At 34.5% G+C, this 19,119-nt stretch overlaps 3 protein-coding genes across 3 annotated transcripts; all 3 read right to left on the reverse strand.

Annotated features, from left to right (window-relative positions):
* Positions 1–2,947: 2,947 nt before the first annotated feature.
* LOC123214459 (ferredoxin-thioredoxin reductase, variable chain, chloroplastic) lies at positions 2,948–3,765 on the reverse strand. The gene has a single exon (XM_044634227.1). The coding sequence runs from the start codon at positions 3,553–3,555 to the stop codon at positions 3,073–3,075; it is 483 nt and encodes a 160-aa protein (XP_044490162.1). The 5' UTR covers positions 3,556–3,765; the 3' UTR covers positions 2,948–3,072.
* Positions 3,766–4,065: 300 nt separating this feature from the next.
* Positions 4,066–12,076, reverse strand: LOC123214453 (sphingoid long-chain bases kinase 1). Its single transcript, XM_044634222.1, has 9 exons — positions 11,934–12,076; positions 11,267–11,779; positions 10,803–11,174; positions 9,624–9,717; positions 9,480–9,517; positions 6,731–6,877; positions 6,334–6,433; positions 4,773–5,710; positions 4,066–4,609 (listed from the first exon to the last, which is right to left on the reverse strand). Exons 2-9 carry the CDS (start codon positions 11,759–11,761, stop codon positions 4,460–4,462), a joined length of 2,334 nt encoding a protein of 777 aa, XP_044490157.1. The 5' UTR covers positions 11,762–11,779; positions 11,934–12,076; the 3' UTR covers positions 4,066–4,459.
* Positions 12,077–13,581: 1,505 nt separating this feature from the next.
* On the reverse strand, positions 13,582–16,311 carry LOC123214779 (alpha-galactosidase-like). The gene is made up of 15 exons (XM_044634758.1): positions 16,151–16,311; positions 16,007–16,065; positions 15,842–15,898; positions 15,727–15,761; positions 15,538–15,641; positions 15,373–15,448; positions 15,065–15,123; positions 14,902–14,967; positions 14,733–14,816; positions 14,597–14,661; positions 14,431–14,513; positions 14,247–14,337; positions 14,124–14,173; positions 13,902–14,042; positions 13,582–13,823 (listed from the first exon to the last, which is right to left on the reverse strand). Exons 1-15 carry the CDS (start codon positions 16,309–16,311, stop codon positions 13,737–13,739), a joined length of 1,218 nt encoding a protein of 405 aa, XP_044490693.1. The 3' UTR covers positions 13,582–13,736.
* Positions 16,312–19,119: the final 2,808 nt, after the last annotated feature.

Genomic DNA, 19,119 nt, shown 5'->3' on the forward strand with positions numbered 1-19,119 from the left:
TATTATCATTCCTTCTTTCCATTACTGTCTTTTTTCTGCTTTTTAAATTTTAAACTGTGTTGTGGTTGCAGTTGCAGTCTCTTTGCGTCTTCGCCTAATTAATGGTGTGGGAACAGCTTAAATAATTACTCATCACAAAAAACTCGGTATTCATTATCTCTCAATAAAATTCTATTCCGACCCAACCAATCATGATTGGGGTTGAACTCAATTAAAATTTATAATAATTAGTTTTAACTTGAAGATGATATCATTCGAATCAAATCCATAATAATTAGTTTCAACATGATTAAGTTATTTGAAAATATTGTCACTCGGATTAAATTCATAATGATTAACTCTAACTAAATCAAATTAATTGAAGATGTTATCACTTAGATAAAATTCATAATAATTAATTTTAACTCAATTGAATTGGTTGAAAATTTAGTTCATTGATTGCTAATAAAATGATTAATAATATTAATGGAATGAATAATATCGTCGTAAAGAGATTCGAGTCACACTTGAACCAAATTACAAAGTTAAAACTCTAATTTGAATTTAGTTTTAAATTGAGCCAAGTTGAGCAGATTCAGTTTGGATCAGCCCTACCTCCTTGTTCTTGTTAATATGTTTACTCCGATCGTAATAACATCAGTCAGAACAATATGCGCCTGATAGATCTTGCTTCAAGTGGCTGGCATTAAACACTAATTCTAAATTTCATCAAGTACAGCTCAACAATTAACAATATGATCAACTCGTTTGTCTCCTCACCAAATCACCTATGGCCTCACCTCTTTACACGTACAAATCTTTTCTCGTCCACCGGAATCGCCTACTTCAATCCTTTCTTTTTTTAAGTGAAACATCCAATCCACTTTCAGTTAACATTTTCATTCCATTTTATTACTTTGTATGTGTTAATGAACTTTCAAAGTCGACCTTGTGGGAAGTTTGTTAAAATATTACAACCGTATGTAGATGAAAAATACAAGCTTACTTCGCTTTTACCTTCAATAAAGTTCTCATTGATGCAGATACGGAAAACAGAGATTAAAAGATGATCAGCTCATCATTCTGCATTCCTCTGTAACAAAACCTAAACTGCAGTGTTTTTGCTCAACCCATTTGTTAAAAGCCACCAAGATGAAATTAACTTTCTAAATCATGAACATATCTGCATCCCTTTTCAGTAAGCATCAATAAAATGGTATGTGTTTGACTGGAAACCCAGATGACCTTCAAGAGTTTACAAATGTAAAACAATAAGCAACCAACCATAAACAAAAGCAAATGCAGTGAGATGCCAGTGACTTGCGAAGCCTTCATTGCATTGTCAAGATTTGGTGACCCTAATTCATTAAAGCGGTCTTCTGAAAACTCTGTCGAGAGTTTACCCATACTTTATACAATCCAAATTATTACCAAATCATGCATGCAGAGAGCGGTGCAGCTTTGAAGAAATTGCAGCACAATCATATTCTCCACTGATTTTAGACTATATAACTCTACTTCCATTTTCTGAAACTACCGTAAAATTCACGGCAGACAAAGGAATCATGCAAAAAAAAAAAAAGAAAGGATAAAGCTGCCTAGAATTAGGAAAAATAGCACAAATAGAAAAAGGAATTACCCTTCCATTCTCCTAATCACTGTCAGCCAGTGAAGCAAAGCACTCATAAGGGTAGCAGTTATGAGGATTAATCAATAACTACAGGATATAAGTGGTCCACTGCCTCAGCTGCACGACTCAATTCTGCTGTTAAGCAATTAATACTCCACAGACCATACAATGATTTTCAAATATCAAAACATTAATAAAATTCAGATGTATATCAATACAAGCAACCATATATCCCAACAGTGATCTGAAGAACCATATTGTAACACACATCAACTTACATCATAGCAGGTAAACTGCTTGTCTCCCCTTAGCTTTAGGAAGTCATAGTACTGTTAACAAGGAATAGCCTTCAGAGTATGTATGGTTGCAGCAAAACCATCAGAATAATGAATAAAATCACAAACTTCTCTTACAAAATTGATCCAGTGCATGTTTAATGAATACCAAATGCATAAAAGATATAAGACTTGTAATTCAACTGAAAGATGTTACTTCAGCCAAAGCCTTTCAAAACAAAGCAGCAAGGATGAAAGCCCATATCTTTATTAGATTATATCTCCACCTTTTCATATTAAAAACTTTCTGTAAAAAGAACATTCTAACCAATTCACTCGGTAATTTCCTAGTGAAATTTGTAACATCCCTGAGTCTCGTAAGGAGGGGTGTATGTGATACCTGTAGACAAATTCGATATCGGCAAAACACAAAACAGATGTTGAGTTTATCTGTACTCTATTTATGTATCTCATATTAGTTAGGGATGAGAAGATTTAATTGGTTAAATAGCATATGAACTCCTTAAACTGTCAAAACGCGTTTTGGGTTGCAAAACCTAAATACAAAACCATGATAGACTCTATTTTGACAGTGAGTCGTCCTATTAGACTAGAAATGTTACAAAATTCTCCTTTAATGATGCTAAGTTTAAGATTTACTTTTTCTCATACAAGGGTTCAAGGAAAATAAAATGTTATCATCACACCAACAGAGAACGTGCCTTTTTGTACTTTCTCCATGGTTTGAAGATATTCCTTGACTTCTAATGATCCACATATGTTTGCCTTGAGTTCACTGACACACGGTTTCCCTAATTTTGTTAAACCAGGCAACCGATTTGGGGATGCTTATGATGAACTAGTTGCAATTCTCTTAATATATATGGCCAACTAATAGCTAGTTAGGTTCTGACACATATAATTAAACAGCTGAAGTGAATATGGGAATGAGTTGCATCAGAAAATAGTATTTGTATCAACCGAGTATCGAAGGAAAGCCTTAGTTTTGCTTGATTCCGAACAAAAAAAAAAAAAAAAAAGATAGTAATCTTACGACTGAATATAGCATCAAGCAAGAGAAAAATAAAGATAATTAGCATAGAAAGCGAATCCATGTGAAAGACATACAAAATAATAGCAATTATTATTGATTCGTCACTAAAAAGGTAATAAAATAGAGATAAATAATTAATCCAGGTAATCGAACTCATCTTCCTTGAGATGGGCAAAGAACTTGACAGGTCCACGGCCTTCAACTTGTGTAACAAACTCGACCTTATAAGGCATATTGGCGGAGATTTTTTTTCCCTTAAAAACGGCAACGTATTGCTTGAGCACGCCTTCCATACCAGTCAGATCAAGCTCGGGAACCCTAGGCACATGGTAGACCTTCAAAGGCACTTTGACTCGAACTTTTGCACCAATCCTAGCTTCCTCTTCAGATGGATTGCTCTCAAATCCTACGGATGGTGTTGAATTGTTGGATTTAACAGCCACTTCACAACAGATCATCCAACCTTTCCTTCTCTTAGCATTCTCATTATTACTATTGCAAGCTGAAAATGAAGAAACTGCGAGACATGAGGAGAAACATGATGTATTGGAAAGTGGGCGATTAATCAGCGAAGATGTCGCTGATGACGGAGCCAGGGTTGTACTTGTACTACTCATCTTGTTTAGTACCGTTGTTCTTATATCTATCTCTTCTACTATTTTCTCAGCTTCAATTCAACATCAGCCTCGCAGCCTCAGCTTACATGCTCATCTGATGCAACGGAATTTCTACCACGCAATGTTTACCGTATTCACATTTTTCGTCTATCCTACACGTGTCAATAAGCTGAGGTCGAAAACAGAAACCATCTAAACATTTGAACCGATAATACTCGAGCGAAAATGTCAGTTGGAGCAAGATTTTTTTTTATTATTTTGTTTCTTTTTATACAGTGGATGAGAATTGTGAGGTGGATAATTCAACTTGTCACTCCCGACCCCAAGTTTTATGGATAATAACGAACAATTGACATAAAATTCGACACAGCCCAAGCCAACAAAGTAAGCTAAGCACCAAGATTTCAATTATATTGAAACTGCTCTTTCAACCAGTAAAGGCAAATAATTACCAAATAAAAAACAATGTGAAAAACCATTACAAATAACTCCAAACCAATTCGAAGATGATTACAGGAGAAGTAGAAATTAAAATTTTATAGGAAAAAATATCACAAATTTCAATACATTGAACAGATCACACCCGGAAGCTAGAAAGGGAGAATAGTACATCAGCGAAAGTTTAACATAATTATATTAAGAAAAAAAGGCAAACAAATTAAAAGCAAAAGAGATATAGATAACCAAACCAAAAATTTACAGGAACCTCAGCTGTGTAAAGGCACAATGTAGGAGGTAACTAAGAAAATATATAACAGGCTTTTTTTTTGACTTCTTTTGAGGTTTTAAGCATCATCTGGATAGTCTCTACCGAAAGACCATATATGTCCACAGAATTCATCAAAGAATTCTGATCAACGACTCATTTTCATTTCTTCTGGCACAATCACATACACTTTTGAAGTTAATCATGATGGTTATATGAGCGGCCAATAAGTCTGCATTGCTCCGGAAGCAAAGAAGAGATGACCTGTCCATTTAGTGGAAAAAGCTCACCATCAATGCCACAACTATTGTGGGTGTGCTTTCCAGCCTTAATCTTCACTGATTTAACCTGTTTTTGATTAAAAGTTGAGTTAGATGATGTCAATTCAACCAAACTCAATTAAAAATTAGTTTAGAATTTTGTAACGTAATATACATCATTCAGGTCCATGTCAAGTTAAGTAGCTATTTCACTCAAAAAGTGAAAGCATCATCAGACAAAAAGCTCATACCTTCACATATTCAACATATGGCAATGAAAGATGCCGACCCAACTGCAGCAGCAAAAAAAATCTCATCAACCGAAGCCGCCCACTTCCATGAACTAAGAGCATATCCATGGTGTTGTCATTATGCTCTGCTTTGGGTGCTACCACCTGAGAACTCTGCACAGTTCTACATGCATGGTTGCAAACCAGGACGCCAAGAAATTGCCCTTTGGTAACATTCCATTTATCTTCATACCTAGGCATCACTTCCTTCTTTGTTCCTGTTTCTAAATCGTCTGAAGGTCCAGGCAATTCAATTGGATTCTCGACATTCCAATTAGGCTCTGTATCCCACTTCGGTTCAGTATCCCAAATTGGACCTGGATCAGATAGTGTTGAAGATATATCTTCTCTATCATTGGTTGCAGTATTTCCCCAAGAGCATCTAGAGGGATCATGTGTGATGGTCAAGCCAGTCCACCCCTTGTCTGTCCTAGACTTTGACCTAGTCCTTGGCCAATTTGGAGCTGTAGACAGTGGTATCTGAGGATGAATAACTTCTGGTTCTGCTGTTACATTGGTCCTCCCTGAAGACAAGCGTTTTGCTTTTGGATCCAGGCCACGAACATACTCCGATGGTTCAGTGCTAGCATAAGTGCTACTACATGTTGTATCAGGATCTCCAGCAGACATTCGACTAGGGGTCATGATAGAATCAATACTTGATAAACTAGAGGCTCTGGGCATGCCCTCTTTTGATTTTCTCATAATGTCAGTGTACACGTCTGACATCCCAACTATTTCGTGCTCTGCTGAGTGTTTCCCTTCTAGATCCTCTTTTGATGCAGGAAGATATTCCACTTCATAGTTGTACTTCGGCAGACATAAGAACTTGAGAAATCCAGCAACAAAATAACGCAGAGGGCCAAACCTTTTTTGATATTTCTCCGAAAGTTCCAATACTGCAACAGCTTAGTTATGAGCAAATCTAGATACATTTCACACTAGTGAAAAAAAACATTTCTTACATATATTTCTTACATATAAATTGTTGTCATTTACAGTACCTTCTTCCAACATTTTAATATAAACTGGTCTGTTTAGTAATTTTTCAAAAAGGAAAAAATTCTAATTAAAAAACAATCATTAATCTTATGTGTAACAAAAAGTACAGAGAAGAAAAGTAGCATCACATTAATTTCTTTTGTTTAATATCTTTCCTTATAACATAACATGTAGTCAATTCTCAAAAAGTAGTTAGCTCTTGCCCTACTCCTGCCTCTCCCTAGAGCACCAATAATAGAAATCAAACACTTCAGTAACTTGCAGGTCAATGGTTAACATTTGCCTAGAAAGATCACTAGTGAAACATGCAATCGATGCACATCTAAAACTATAAAACCTTAGCCTCAACATTTTTCTTAAACTTTACCATGAAGCACCAGCCAATATAAGTATTTAAGAAACATGGAACAAAATCAACAAATGAAATTACTCAGATAATATCAGTTATCATACTATTTGGATACAGAGCAACACAATAAAATGGAAGATTTAAAAAACAAATCACAAGTTCGTGGCTTACCATCACTAACAAAACCATAATATGAGACCGTCATCCCATACTGGATGACACCAGTATGAATCCACTCAACGGCAAAAACATCTGTGGCAGTAAGACCGCCCTAAAACCAACAACAATTCACTTGTAAGTATTTGATAGCTTAATCTGCATTAGAAGAAACGCTAAAGCAAATGGCATAAAAGAAAAGAATAGAAATAAAAAGGTCTTACTAGATATTTGAAAAAAGAAAATTATTTTCAGTTAGCAAAACCTAAAATGAATATATAATATATAGAAAGGTTGCTTCTGGTTTTCAGTGCATCACATCTTAACCAAAGATAGTTGCTAAAAGGTAATAATTATAATAATATCAACACTGAGTATTAAGAAACTATGGAAAATTCACGAAGAGACTTGCCTTCACAATTGCTAGTGCAGCAGAAATTGGATCTCTTACTCCCAAAACTGTCCAAACTAATGAATTGTCGGAACCAGCCGGTATGATTCCAATTGGTATAGAAATACCTTCTTTCTGGTTGTCTCGACTAAGTAGACCATTTAGAACCTGCACAGAAATAAGGGGATATTATTTAAAGACAGTTTGAAGTTGTAGATTATATTATAATGATATTATCAAGTCATAGCCGAGGACCACAAGATCCTAAAATGAAAACTTAACAACTGACCTACAAATAACCTAGAAAATCTTCAAATGGTTCCAAAATGTCCACACATCTAAAACTTGCACAAGGGATAAGTGTATAAGAGGATTGAGAGCGAGAGAAAGTTGTCTGAATGCTTATCTCTTCAGCAGACAACTTGGTAAAAATTGTAGTTGACCTCAAATTGTTGTCCCAAAAAAATTTATACTCTACTCAGAAAGACATCATGCACAGTTGAAACTCTAAACAGTTATTTTTGTCACCGCAATTGCATGCACAAAATGTTCCCAATCTTGGCCAATTAAAACTTTGCAATAGATGAAATGTTGTACCATGTTGAAGATTAAACCATGAGGTAAAACTTCATTTGTGAGTTGGTTACTTCTCGAAAGAATACTGGTATTCACAGCCTCAATGGAGAATCACTCCTCTCTACATTCAGAGGAGAAGGGTTTGTATCAGTCAAACCTTTGTTGAACATCATATAACTAACTAGACACCAGATGACTATTACACATTCACCAATTAGTCTCTTGGCTAAATAGTAAAAACAATCTTGATTAATAAATATACAGATATCCATGTACAAAAAGGACAAGGGGACAAATCATGACAGCCTTTCTTAGATGTTCTAGATCAGATTAAGTTTGAGGTAATAACCTATCCTCTAATACTCTTAAAGCATCCTGTCTAAGGAGAACAGTAATACACGAGCAGATAGAATAGGCAGCTACTTCTTAGCATGAAGGAACCTGATTGAGATCAAGGTCCTGAATTGTGTAAAAGTATCAGATGTTCTTTCACATCCCAAGAATCAATTAAATATGTATAAGCAGTTAAAAAGTTTATTATACATCTAAAACCAAAATAATTAAGGTTTAGAATTCAAAATTATTTATTTTCACTATAATATATTTGTTCCATTGCTTTGATTCAATTATAAGCCATCAAAATTTAGAGTGGAAACAGTTCATAAAACTACACTTGATACATGGTGAATGAAATGTTGTTTCTAAAGCTTCTCAACAAATTTTCCAGTTAGACAACTTTTCAAAAGAAATAAGTTTGTTCAAATTCCTGTTCTCTCAATCTCGGACACAGTTGTTAGCTCAACCACAACTCCTTGACCAACACCAAACACACTTCCTTCCCCCAATTATTTCCACAAACTTGAAGTCTGTTGAACAGTCATTTGGAAATCCTAGATAATTATGACTTGGGCCAACAATATTTTCTTTACCCGAGGAGAGAACATTTTTTTCCCAGCCATCTGGTAAAAGAGTAGCCAATTAAAACTGAGTTAGTAGCTCTTTCAGAACATAAAAATGTTAAAAGGGGAGGTCTAAGGACATTTGTTGAAGCCAATTATTCAATCAGAGAGATTCAATTCGGCATGGAGAGTTTTCTGCAGCAATAGGTGGACGGAGGAAAAAATAAGAATATGATCTTTTTACAATAATCTGACAAAGAAATGTCTCAAACACTAGTTTTGGCAATAGAGTGGTTGTAGCATGCTTCAACTTTGTATATATTCCTTTCTCTAGATGTACAATAAATTCTATGCTTTCCTCCCCTAAAACAGAAAAAAGAGTATGCACTGTATTTTGGACACTAGTTTAGAAAACAATAACTCCAAACATCCATCAAGTCCCACAACAACCATTTTAGCATATAAAGACAGAGCACTAAGCGATCATCCTTGACCCCAAACACCCTCAGTGCCCTTCGTATATGAAAGAGAGCAACTGTACGTAAGTTAACCAATGATTCAATTTTGATACTTAGTAGTTTCAAAGGTAGTTACAACTTTTAATTAAGCTCTAATTTCATTTCTATAAACTTTTAGGCATTTGCCATATAGATCTTTGTAGTGTTACATGAGTTACTATTAGATACATGAACAACACTTGAATGTTTGCTTCATGAATTTCTCTAAATATTTATCAGATAAAGCCAATAACCTTACCATAATGAAGGACCAAAATAGGGTTATATAGTGTTTGGATATGTCTTAACTAAAATATAAAGCAATATCACAACTACTGTCATTTTACAAGGATAAACACCTAGGTTGCTGATGGATTAGTGGCGAAAAAGATTATGCAATCGTGTGGTAATATAATCAGTTTTTGTTGATTATACAGCACACTTTTGTGAATAAAAGAATCCCAGAAGTAGCCGGTCGAAAATAAAAAAATACTATGACATATAAACTTAAGATCAACTTGATTGCATCAAATGCTAAACCAAAATTCAATTAACAGTTACTGACAATCACCATCAATACAAAAAATTTATGACTCACTTTCAAATCGTGAGAACTGATTAGTGTTTTTAGCCAGCCCAAGCTAATAACTTGATATGATTTAGTGATTTTCACAATCTAAACTAAAATTGCTGCATCTGATGTATGTTATACTATAATAGAAGCAAAAGAAAATTTATAAGTTTCTAAGACTGTGCGAGAGGAGAAACAACATTCCACTGAAGCAGCAAATAACATACCTCATTAATGATCCCGTCACCTCCAACGCATATAATTCCTAAAAAAATGTACAACAGTATCAAAAAGAAATAAAGATGACATATTTTGCCAAAGGATTAAGGAAAAGCTTAACATGTTAGCTAATAGTGCATTGGTAGCAATACCATCTGGGCATGTGCTGATGTCAACAGTGGATGCCAAAGTTTTAGCATGACCAGCAGATGTTGTTTTGACTACCTCCAATTTAAACCCTGCAAGCTGTCACAGTTTGGATGCTGATTGAATAGTAGATGAAAAAACTTGAACCAATTCTTTTCAACAAACAAAGTACCATTAAAAAAAAAAGACAAGAAAGAATATAAAAATTATTATTAACAAACAAAAAATAGAAAGCATAAATAAAGCATCAACAAGGTAATGCTTCTCAAAAAAAAAAAAAGAATGCAAAAACCTCACATCAGGATATTCATGACACTTTATGCTTTCATTTCAGTAAAACCTAATACCTATAATTTTTCAAAGTGCAGATAACTGTGAGTTGATGATCTCCTTTTGATGTGCATCAATATGCTGATTTTATTGTATGTGTTTTCTGCTAATTACATGTTTTCCTCTACCTTTAGAGAACTATGTATGCAACAGCACACATAAAAAAGGCAGTCCTGGTTGTACTTTTCATGACCTAGTACTTCCATTAAAAAACTAGCTCAGAGCTACACTTTGAATTCTTATTTAAAAAGATGACTTTTAGCACCTATATTTGCTTTGCCATCACAGCGATCACCGTTGCCAAGAATGGCATAGTTGCAAAGCTTTGCCATGCCATAAACCCTCTAAGCAGCTATCCACACAAGCATATGATGCGCAAGTGTGAATTGAAGCCAAAAACTCAACAACCCAAGGGGTTTGAAAGACTACAGAAAAAAAGTACTGCAATGATTGGGGATGCAAAGGGAAAGGGATTTCGAAACAACCCTGCAATCATACAGCACGTAAAGATAACAGGTAAGGCCTTGAAAGCCAAATCAATTTTCGATTTCCTCTCAAGTACTGCAACAGTTGGGGATGCAACGCAAATCAACACTCTATTATCTATGTTTATGATATGTTTTGAGCAGGTAATCCATCTATTATGAATGCCAAGGTCAATTTCTGGAAATATTATAGCAGTATCGATGACAAACAAAGATCTTATGCATCCTTTTCATAAGCTTGATGAGGCAAAATGAGATCAAGTTAACTTTTTTGCATAGCTAGCCTCAAGCATAATATATATCCTGGCAGATATTAGCAGAAACAAAGAGAATTAGCACATTGAAGACCAGAACAGAGGCAGAACACACCTTAAATATTGGTTCTACAATGCCGTGGAAAACCTTACTAGAACGACCATGCCCCGACCTTGGATTCAATATTACGAGCATCCTAGGGGGACTCTTACATCGGAAAATCAACTCAGGAGGAGTATCAGTCAGGAATAATTCTGATGACGCCTGTTTCTTTGAAGAAACCAAAGGGTGAGGCAAACAATTTACAAAGCATTGTTGATCAGCAAAACCACCTACCCACTGAATTGCTTCTTCTGTGCTAGAAGCCAAGAAGCGATAGTCCTTTCGAGTTCTCCGAGGCTTTATAAAACAGGAAAGACCACAGGAACCCCTTTTAAAAGGATAAGAATGAACAGTAAAATGTCTGAGGCCGTTATTATATGATACCTATCAGAGAATTTCAGGGTTAATAATGAGCACCTTGCAAATGAGAGATGAATAATTATTGCAACAAAAAGATTAGAGTATTTATTATATACCGAGATGACATCATCCAAAGACAGCACATGAGAACCCCAAACTAAGGCTTTGCTGGTGAGCTTAGCATCAACAGCTTCTTGACTAGTGGGTTGAGTTGAAGATTGGTGTTGTACATCAATGGTAGTAGTTTTATCATAAGAGGTATTTCTCTTATCCAAAATAAGCTTGCCAGAGTAAACAACATACCCTAATAGATCAGATTTTTCATTTTCACCACCAACAGGAATGTCAATTCTGTGCTCATCTTTCTTAGGGTGGTCAAATTGAGGATCAGAAGCCTTGACCTTCTTGGTACGTTTCTCAGGGAATACAATTGGAGAGGAGTGTTGAGCTAATTGTGAACACAAGCCCAAACGCCTAAGAGACTGCTGAGGTTGTGTCATTTTCAAAGCATTATTATCAGTATCATTAATATTAGTATTATTACTGCTACTGTTATTTCTTGAGACACTCCCAATCTTGAGCATATCTCCTCGAATTGGAAAAGAATACATAAACAATCACATGCGCCGCTGCAGAACGAAATACAAGTCAATTACTAATACTAATGCAGAGACAGAGATGACAGATCCAACCAATTAACAAGTCTCAGCAGTCAGATTCAGTAGATAAAAGCATGTAAAACTTTGCAATTTTTAGATCGGAATTGAGAAGAGAAAGACTTACCTTGCCTAGCAGCTGAGGATCATTTCTGATGTTATCGGACCCGATTGATTCAGACCTAAATCCCCGTCTTTGCTTCAATTTCATTACACCCAGGAAATGAACCCACCTTTTCTTTTTTATTGTTATGAGCTGTTATTCTTTTTTATTATCCCATTCCCATCCCATTTTCCTTTTATAATTTATTCCTTTAATTAATAAAAATGTTTTCTTTCCGCTCCATAATTTGAAAAAAAAAAAAAGCAAGTCGGGTTCAAGTCAACATACAACAACAACTCCATGATTACGATACCAACCAATTACAAATTACCGCGTCACCATCATCCCCTAACTGGCTAACTTTAATTTTTATTTTTATTTTTAAGTTTTACTTTAAAATAAAAATAATAATATTAACTATAAAATTATATGTATCTATTTTTGGTACATAATTTATATACACAAAAGAGGTATTATCATATGATTGAATGTTTCTTTATCATATGATGACACATGTTTTAAAACTGCCTAATTACATGATGACACATCACTATATACATAAATTATATATCAAAAATAGATACACATAATATTGCTCTAATATTAATTAATTATTTAAATAATTAAATTAGCTTAATTATTAAATTCTTTTTAATCCAGAATGTGCAATGTTTGCAATAGTAAAAAAGAAAATGGACAATTTCTCACTCAAATTTTACTGTAATCTCAAAAATTATATTTATGATCGATAAAAAATTTAAATATTTATCTAAAGGTCAACTACCATCCAAAATTTTTAATTAGAAACAGATATAAAATTATTATTTTATCAATAAATTGTAAAATATAAAAAAATTATATCATTTTTTTCCTTAGTTTGAAAAACTTAAATTTATCCCCATAATTAAATTTTAAAAAATTTATTTTTTTCTTCTTTCCATGTTTCATCTCCAATGACTTAGGAAACTGACCAATGATAAGAAAATGATATAAATTTTAAGGTTTCAGAATTTATAGATAAAATAACGATTTTATCCATATTTTTATCTGAAAATTTAGACAACAATTAATTTATGGATGAGTGTTTAGATTTTCATCTGTTGTGAATATGATTTTATGATTAGACTAAAATTTGGGTGGAAAATAGTCTTTTTCTCTATTCAAAATTAAAACATAATTGTTCATTTAAGGGTATAAATATATTTTGAATAATATTACGTGTATTTATGTTTTATATATAAATAATATATTATCATATAATTAAATATTATTTTATTTTTAATTTAAATATACATAGTTTTATTGATATATTTTTAAGGCCAACTTGAACAGAAGTAAAATTTGATGATTGACACAGAATATGAACGTAGGTATTGCCACTAAATCCAAGTATGGTCATTCTATTCTAGCCAGCACTTGCTAATGGATAGAGAGGGTGTCATCCGACTTTTTGAATTAAAAAATTATTAGTATATTTATATAAAATATTAATATACTTCTTAGAATTTCGTATTAATTTATATATTTTATTTCAGTTTTGCATCCTACGGCGGTGGAGCAACTCACAGCGTAGGCTGGGGCAAATCACAGCATGGGCTGAACAGTAAGACTTTCTTTGTAAAACGGAAACTTATCAAATTTATCATAATCACAATCCATTACCAAAATGAAATCAACACAATATACTTCCGATAAGTAGAGCCAAGGATGGCTAAAACACTTCAAAAATTATTACATATTGCAATTCAACCTTCCAAATTACATTATTTTCTTGCACATGTTGATCAGGAGGAAGGATTGATCATATAGATGAAACTTCTCTGCCTTCTATTGTGGCGTAAGGATGTACATCTTGCATGCATGGGATTCAACACTTGCCTCTAGTTTTTCCCTAACAGAATTAGTAGTTGAATGCTGCAAAACAAGCACAAATAATTAGTGTAATCCATGGATGTGTTGGTGACAGAATTAATGAAGTTTGCTGAGCCAGACCGCCCATAAATCTCGTGCATCGACCACTGATGATGATTTCAGGCCAATGTCACTCCAGTCAGCTGTTATGGTGGCTTTGGAAAATCCTCTGTTCCACAATATTACTGCTATCCTATTGCCACTTAGAGGACCAGCCCACACCTGGAAACTTACAAGCATATGTTAATATAACAAACTGTATATTAGTTGCAATTTTTTTATAAGATAAACCCACTTGATTACCTCCAAATCTCCAGTCTTCTTCACCTTCTTTCCTTGAACTCCAAGTTTATCTGTTACAGTGTTGAATGATCAGAGTGAATAGATTACATTTAAGCCTATGATATATGCTGATCAAAGGACTACCTTGGTTAACAGAAATGACCTCCTTGTTGCTAATTATCTCCAATGTGTCCTTGTCCATTGAACGAAGATCGCAACCCAAGATAAGGGGAGCCTAAGCAATCATTGACAAACAATAGATAGCCGTTTAGAGCAGTAGCAGCATCAAGTGTATATGAACTGTCCATACATACAAACAACCAGTCACCTTTGCTAAAGCCCAAATGCTGAAGTGGGAGCGGTATTCTTCTGTTGACATTCCTCCATTGCCCACCTCAAGCATGTCAGGGTCTAAAAGTTCAACAACAAAGTAAAAAATCAAAGTACAACATGAGTTTGTAATAGATGGACATGTATATACAGTTGGCTCTTACCATTCCATCCACCGGGTCCAGCATAAGATGCCCATTGATCGTTCTGATCAGCACGCGATGTCATACTACAGAAACAGAATGATCAATTTGCGTGTTTCAACTACTCTTTGATTTTGGAAGAATTAAAGAATTCTACCTATCCCAAGTATCTTTGATGTCTCCAGTTGTTCTCCAACTGTTTCCAATGTTAGATGCCCACGTTGCAGGGTCTTCCTGGCCCCTGTATATACTCCAGTTATAACACACGCTTATTTGCATTAAAAATTAGATATAATAGTCAAGAATGAAAATAGAAGAAAGAATACCATTCACAAAGAGAATAAAAGATGGGCCTTCCAGTCTTTAGGAGAGCTTTACCCATTTTGGAATATCTGTCACCAAGACAATTGTAAGTATATTTGTACTCTAAACTTAACCGATGCAGCAGTTTTCTGTATCATGCATATTTCAGAGTTTCTTTAGGCATACCTTTCTTGTGGGCTTACTCCATTGTTGTGACAGTTATCATATTTTAGATAATCAATTCCCTAAATAAGCATCAAAAGACTAAATAAATAAATATGATGCATGTCAGCATGTGTTACATTGAAAGCGATTTCATAAAAGACAACAATACTACTATCAATAATTACATATATGCATATTTTAACAGGCAGAAATAATGTGAGTTTTTAAACTGTCAAGATGAGCTGTAATTGGTAAATTTCAAGAACAAAGTGTGAAAGGTCAACATGTAGACTTTATTTGACATTTGAATATGGTCCGTTAAAACATACCCAAGAAGCGAAGGTGTTGGCATCCTGCTCCTCATAACCAAGGGACCCTGGCATTTGTTTGTCACAAGTCAATGTCCTGGAAAAACAACCAATAGGTTAATGGCAACTAGTCTGTAAAACAAACTTTTCATATTAAGTTAATCATAAGAGATGATATATCAGTACCCTGCGTCAGCATAAATCCCAATCTTTAGTCCTTTGCTGTGGACATAATCCGCCAGAGCTTTCACACCAAAAGGGAACAAAGAAGCTTTTGGCACGAGGTTTCCCTACATACAGGACAGATTACAACCAGAGATCACATGTTGACAAGATGCTAAATCCAGAAGGTTTTAATGAGAAAAGATTTTGTACCTTGGAGTCTCTATTCAATTCTGCCCAGCAATCATCTGCTGAAAAAAAAAGTTAGAATAAAGGAAATGGCTACTCGTATCCTATTTTTATATATCAGATCAAGAAGAAAATTTGCCTAAATTAACATATTCATATCCGAGGGCAGAGAGTCCACTGGAAACCATTGCATCAGCTGCATCAGAAATAAAGAGCAACTACTTAGAACAACCACAGTTAAACGGCAAGCATATCTATGGAAAAATAAGCAAGGGAAAACCAACTTCAAGCTGAATATTTTTACCTGTCTGGCGAATTAGCTCATCGCTGAGTTTGCAGGGGAAGTGATTATAACTGTTCCATCTGCATGCAGCAAAATAAATATTTCAGGTTCTTTGAGTTAAATTTTTTACTTGGTGCAACAACATATGCAGACAAGTAAGCTCACCCCATTTGAGGAGTATGACCAAGACCATTATCCAACAAGTTCCTTCTTGTTTCTTCTGTTTCACCAAGTTTCTTCAAACGAGCTGCTTGGCTAACTGTTGCTGTTAAAATCGTGCATAATATGAACGCTAAACAGTGAGAAGATGCCACCCCTTTAGCCATGACAAGCTACTGAGTTTTCTGTCAAATAAAGCTACAATTAGAGATGAGATATATGGTGAAGTTTTAGTCTAAGTTAACGAAGTTGTACAGAGACATTCAGGCTGTCCAAATTATGAATCATGAGTCAGGTTCCGTGGAGCAATTTTATATATCCTTTGGCTCGTTCCTCGGACTGGTCGACCATGTCCCTGTCTTTGCTTGTAAAATACTTGTCATCTGTAGTTAAATAATTGCATATGCCAGTTTCACTACGTTGACTATGTATATTTATGTATCTTTCATGTTGTTCAAATATCATAAGCTGTCGTGCCAATCCAGGCAATATTTACCTGCAGCATAAACAACTGTCTAAAAAAATTTTCAAATGCCCTGAGACAAGATGGCATGGCAGGAGATCTTTTCAAGGAAGGACTGTGCGTCAAGTAATATGCTTCCAAGATTAATGAGTCTAAAACATGAATAGGATTTTTAATTTTACATTAAAAAAATATATAGAAAGGAAAACTAGGAAAAAAAAAATAGAAACATCTTGCTTCCATAAGCACCCAGGGCTGCTGTGCTGTCTCTTCCAGTGTCTCATGCTGTGAACCCAACATAACATTCATAGAAGCCAGACAAATGACTCTGACAGAACATAAATAATATTGAATAAACCGGCCAATACATCCCATAGATCTCTAACCTTTTTTTTTTTTTTTTGGGGGGGGCGGTGGGTGGTAGATTCCAATATTTTTTTAGATGCACCGTGACATTAGTAGACCTTGTTTCTCAGTTGACAAAGCAAATGTCATATCCACAAAACACAGTAGATAACTCAGAGTTGACTAGCATCAGCTGTCAACGTAAAATAAAAGTCAGAACCATTAGTACAATATTCAAGAACTTCAGATTACGCATTAAGTAATTTGTTTATTACACTGAAATATATAAGGTTGTAGGAAACCTGCCCCTTTGATGATAGTTTCGTCACTGCACCAGTAGTGATTCCAACCATTCCATTTATGAAGAATAAGAAAAGATGAAGATAAAGATAAAGCCAGCTCTTTTATTTCAATATCAACTTGCTCTAAGAAATAAGGAAATAAAAGCAAGCATAGAATTAGTACATAGTTACTACAAACCTCATGGCAGGAGTAAGATCGATGTGCAAACATCATCACTTTGTATATAAGACTCTGTACACAGAGTTTGCATGAGTAGAATTATTCTTAATAGGCCAAAAGACTTTCTCACCCAAGGTTTGGTGAAATCTCAATCTCACATCCGTTAAATTTCAAAAATTTAAATATTTATTATTATGTTAAAATTTACTGTTAGGATTAAAAGTAAAAATATTAATTAACTAAAAATATTTAAAAAACTAAAATTTTATCACATTCACTCTCCAAAATTTGAAAAACTAACAACTTTTTCCATCCAAAGTTTGAAAAATGACAATTTCTCCTTTGGGTTTTTTTCATCTCTTCTCCAACAACCACTCCTTCTTTGGTAGACAACGGCTTTCAGGCGTCGACAACCATTTTCGTCAAGAGAGAGCATCTGATTAGTTGATGAATTGTGAAGAGATTTGTCTTCATCAACTGATCCAATCAACCACCCAAGGTTTGTCCAATCATCTGAGTGTCTTCGCTAAGAGAGAGAGTTGTTTGTTAGAGAAGAAGTGTTGTCGATTCCTGAAGATCGCTCAACCTATCTGGTGGAAAAGAAGTGGTCATCAGAGAAGAGAAAAATTTCTCACTAGCCTGCCAATGTTCTCAAAAATTGTGCATGCGGCATCTAAATTCAACGTTTTCATTGTTTTGTTCTCTTGAGTGTTCATTACAGGACACATCATCCACCAATTCCAGGAAAGGCAAGTGGTTGTTAGCCTGCTGTTCTAATATCAATCCATGACAAACCATTAACCTTACCATCTTAATTATTTTGAGAAGGTAAATTGAGGAGGCGGATAGTTTCAACAACAGAAAACCAATTTCTTGCAACAGAACCTTCAGCAGTCAGCACTAGGTACTCCACATTACAATCAGTTCAAATTTGGCGTGGTTGACAATTTTTAAAATGCATGTCATTTTGTCAAAACCTTTAATCAACTTCAATCTTCAAGGACGCTAAAAATTCCGACAGCTGGTGCTTCAAGCTCACAAGATGTATTCGTAATAACCCTGGACATGATACATCGAATATGTATAAGCATCCCACATAAATTGGAAATGATAACAAAAATTAGTTATATAGTTTATGAGCTCTTAAATAACTGTAATGATATGTGGGTCCAAAACTTGTAACTCATTAGGCACGTCTAAGCGGTCAAGGCATCTGATAGTCCAAAGGTGATCATCTTTAGAGCTTTTTTGATGCTTTTGGAGAAGCTTTAGTCATCAAAAAAAGTGTGTTCTATTATCACATAAGACTTTGTTGATGTTTGAGATAATTTTGAGGTTTAACATCAAGTTTCAAAGCCGTCATAAAAGTTGACAAAGAATTTCACGATTGTCAAAGATGTTGTAAGTCAATTTTAAGGTCATCGAAGATTTTGTTAAAGAGATTTAAAGTTGTAAAAAAGATCACCGCCGATTTCTGAGATTGTCGTAAGGGAGCGTTTGGTTCTAGGTTTTTAAGATTACCTTAATAATCTATCTTTTATTTCTTTGTTTGGTTTATCAGTAATATAATATTACAATAATCTTCTATTACCAATACTGACGTGACATGTAATATAGGTAGTAATCTGATTACCACTTTCACCTTAGGTATTTAAATATTAGTAAGGTAATCTTGATTTTATTATAATTATATTATTATTTATTA

The sequence above is a fragment of the Mangifera indica genome, chromosome 4, assembly GCF_011075055.1.
Source record: "Mangifera indica cultivar Alphonso chromosome 4, CATAS_Mindica_2.1, whole genome shotgun sequence".
In the NCBI taxonomy this organism is placed as follows: Eukaryota; Viridiplantae; Streptophyta; class Magnoliopsida; order Sapindales; family Anacardiaceae; genus Mangifera; species Mangifera indica.

Excerpts from the sequence above, each read along its gene's own strand:
- LOC123214459 (XM_044634227.1), bottom strand. The coding sequence starts at position 3,555 with ATGAGTAGTACAAGTACAACCCTGGCTCCGTCATCAGCGACATCTTCG.
- LOC123214453 (XM_044634222.1), bottom strand. The coding sequence starts at position 11,761 with ATGTATTCTTTTCCAATTCGAGGAGATATGCTCAAGATTGGGAGTGTC. Across the intron at positions 6,434-6,730 it reads CTGCACTAGCAATTGTGAAG|GGCGGTCTTACTGCCACAGA; the intron begins GCAAGTCTCTTC and ends TGTTGGTTTTAG. Across the intron at positions 4,610-4,772 it reads CATATGTTGAATATGTGAAG|GTTAAATCAGTGAAGATTAA; the intron begins GTATGAGCTTTT and ends AATCAAAAACAG.
- LOC123214779 (XM_044634758.1), bottom strand. The coding sequence starts at position 16,311 with ATGGCTAAAGGGGTGGCATCTTCTCACTGTTTAGCGTTCATATTATGC. Across the intron at positions 15,762-15,841 it reads ATATGAATATGTTAATTTAG|ATGATTGCTGGGCAGAATTG; the intron begins GCAAATTTTCTT and ends TTTTTTCAGCAG. Across the intron at positions 15,449-15,537 it reads GGGATTTATGCTGACGCAGG|GACATTGACTTGTGACAAAC; the intron begins GTACTGATATAT and ends TTGTTTTTCCAG.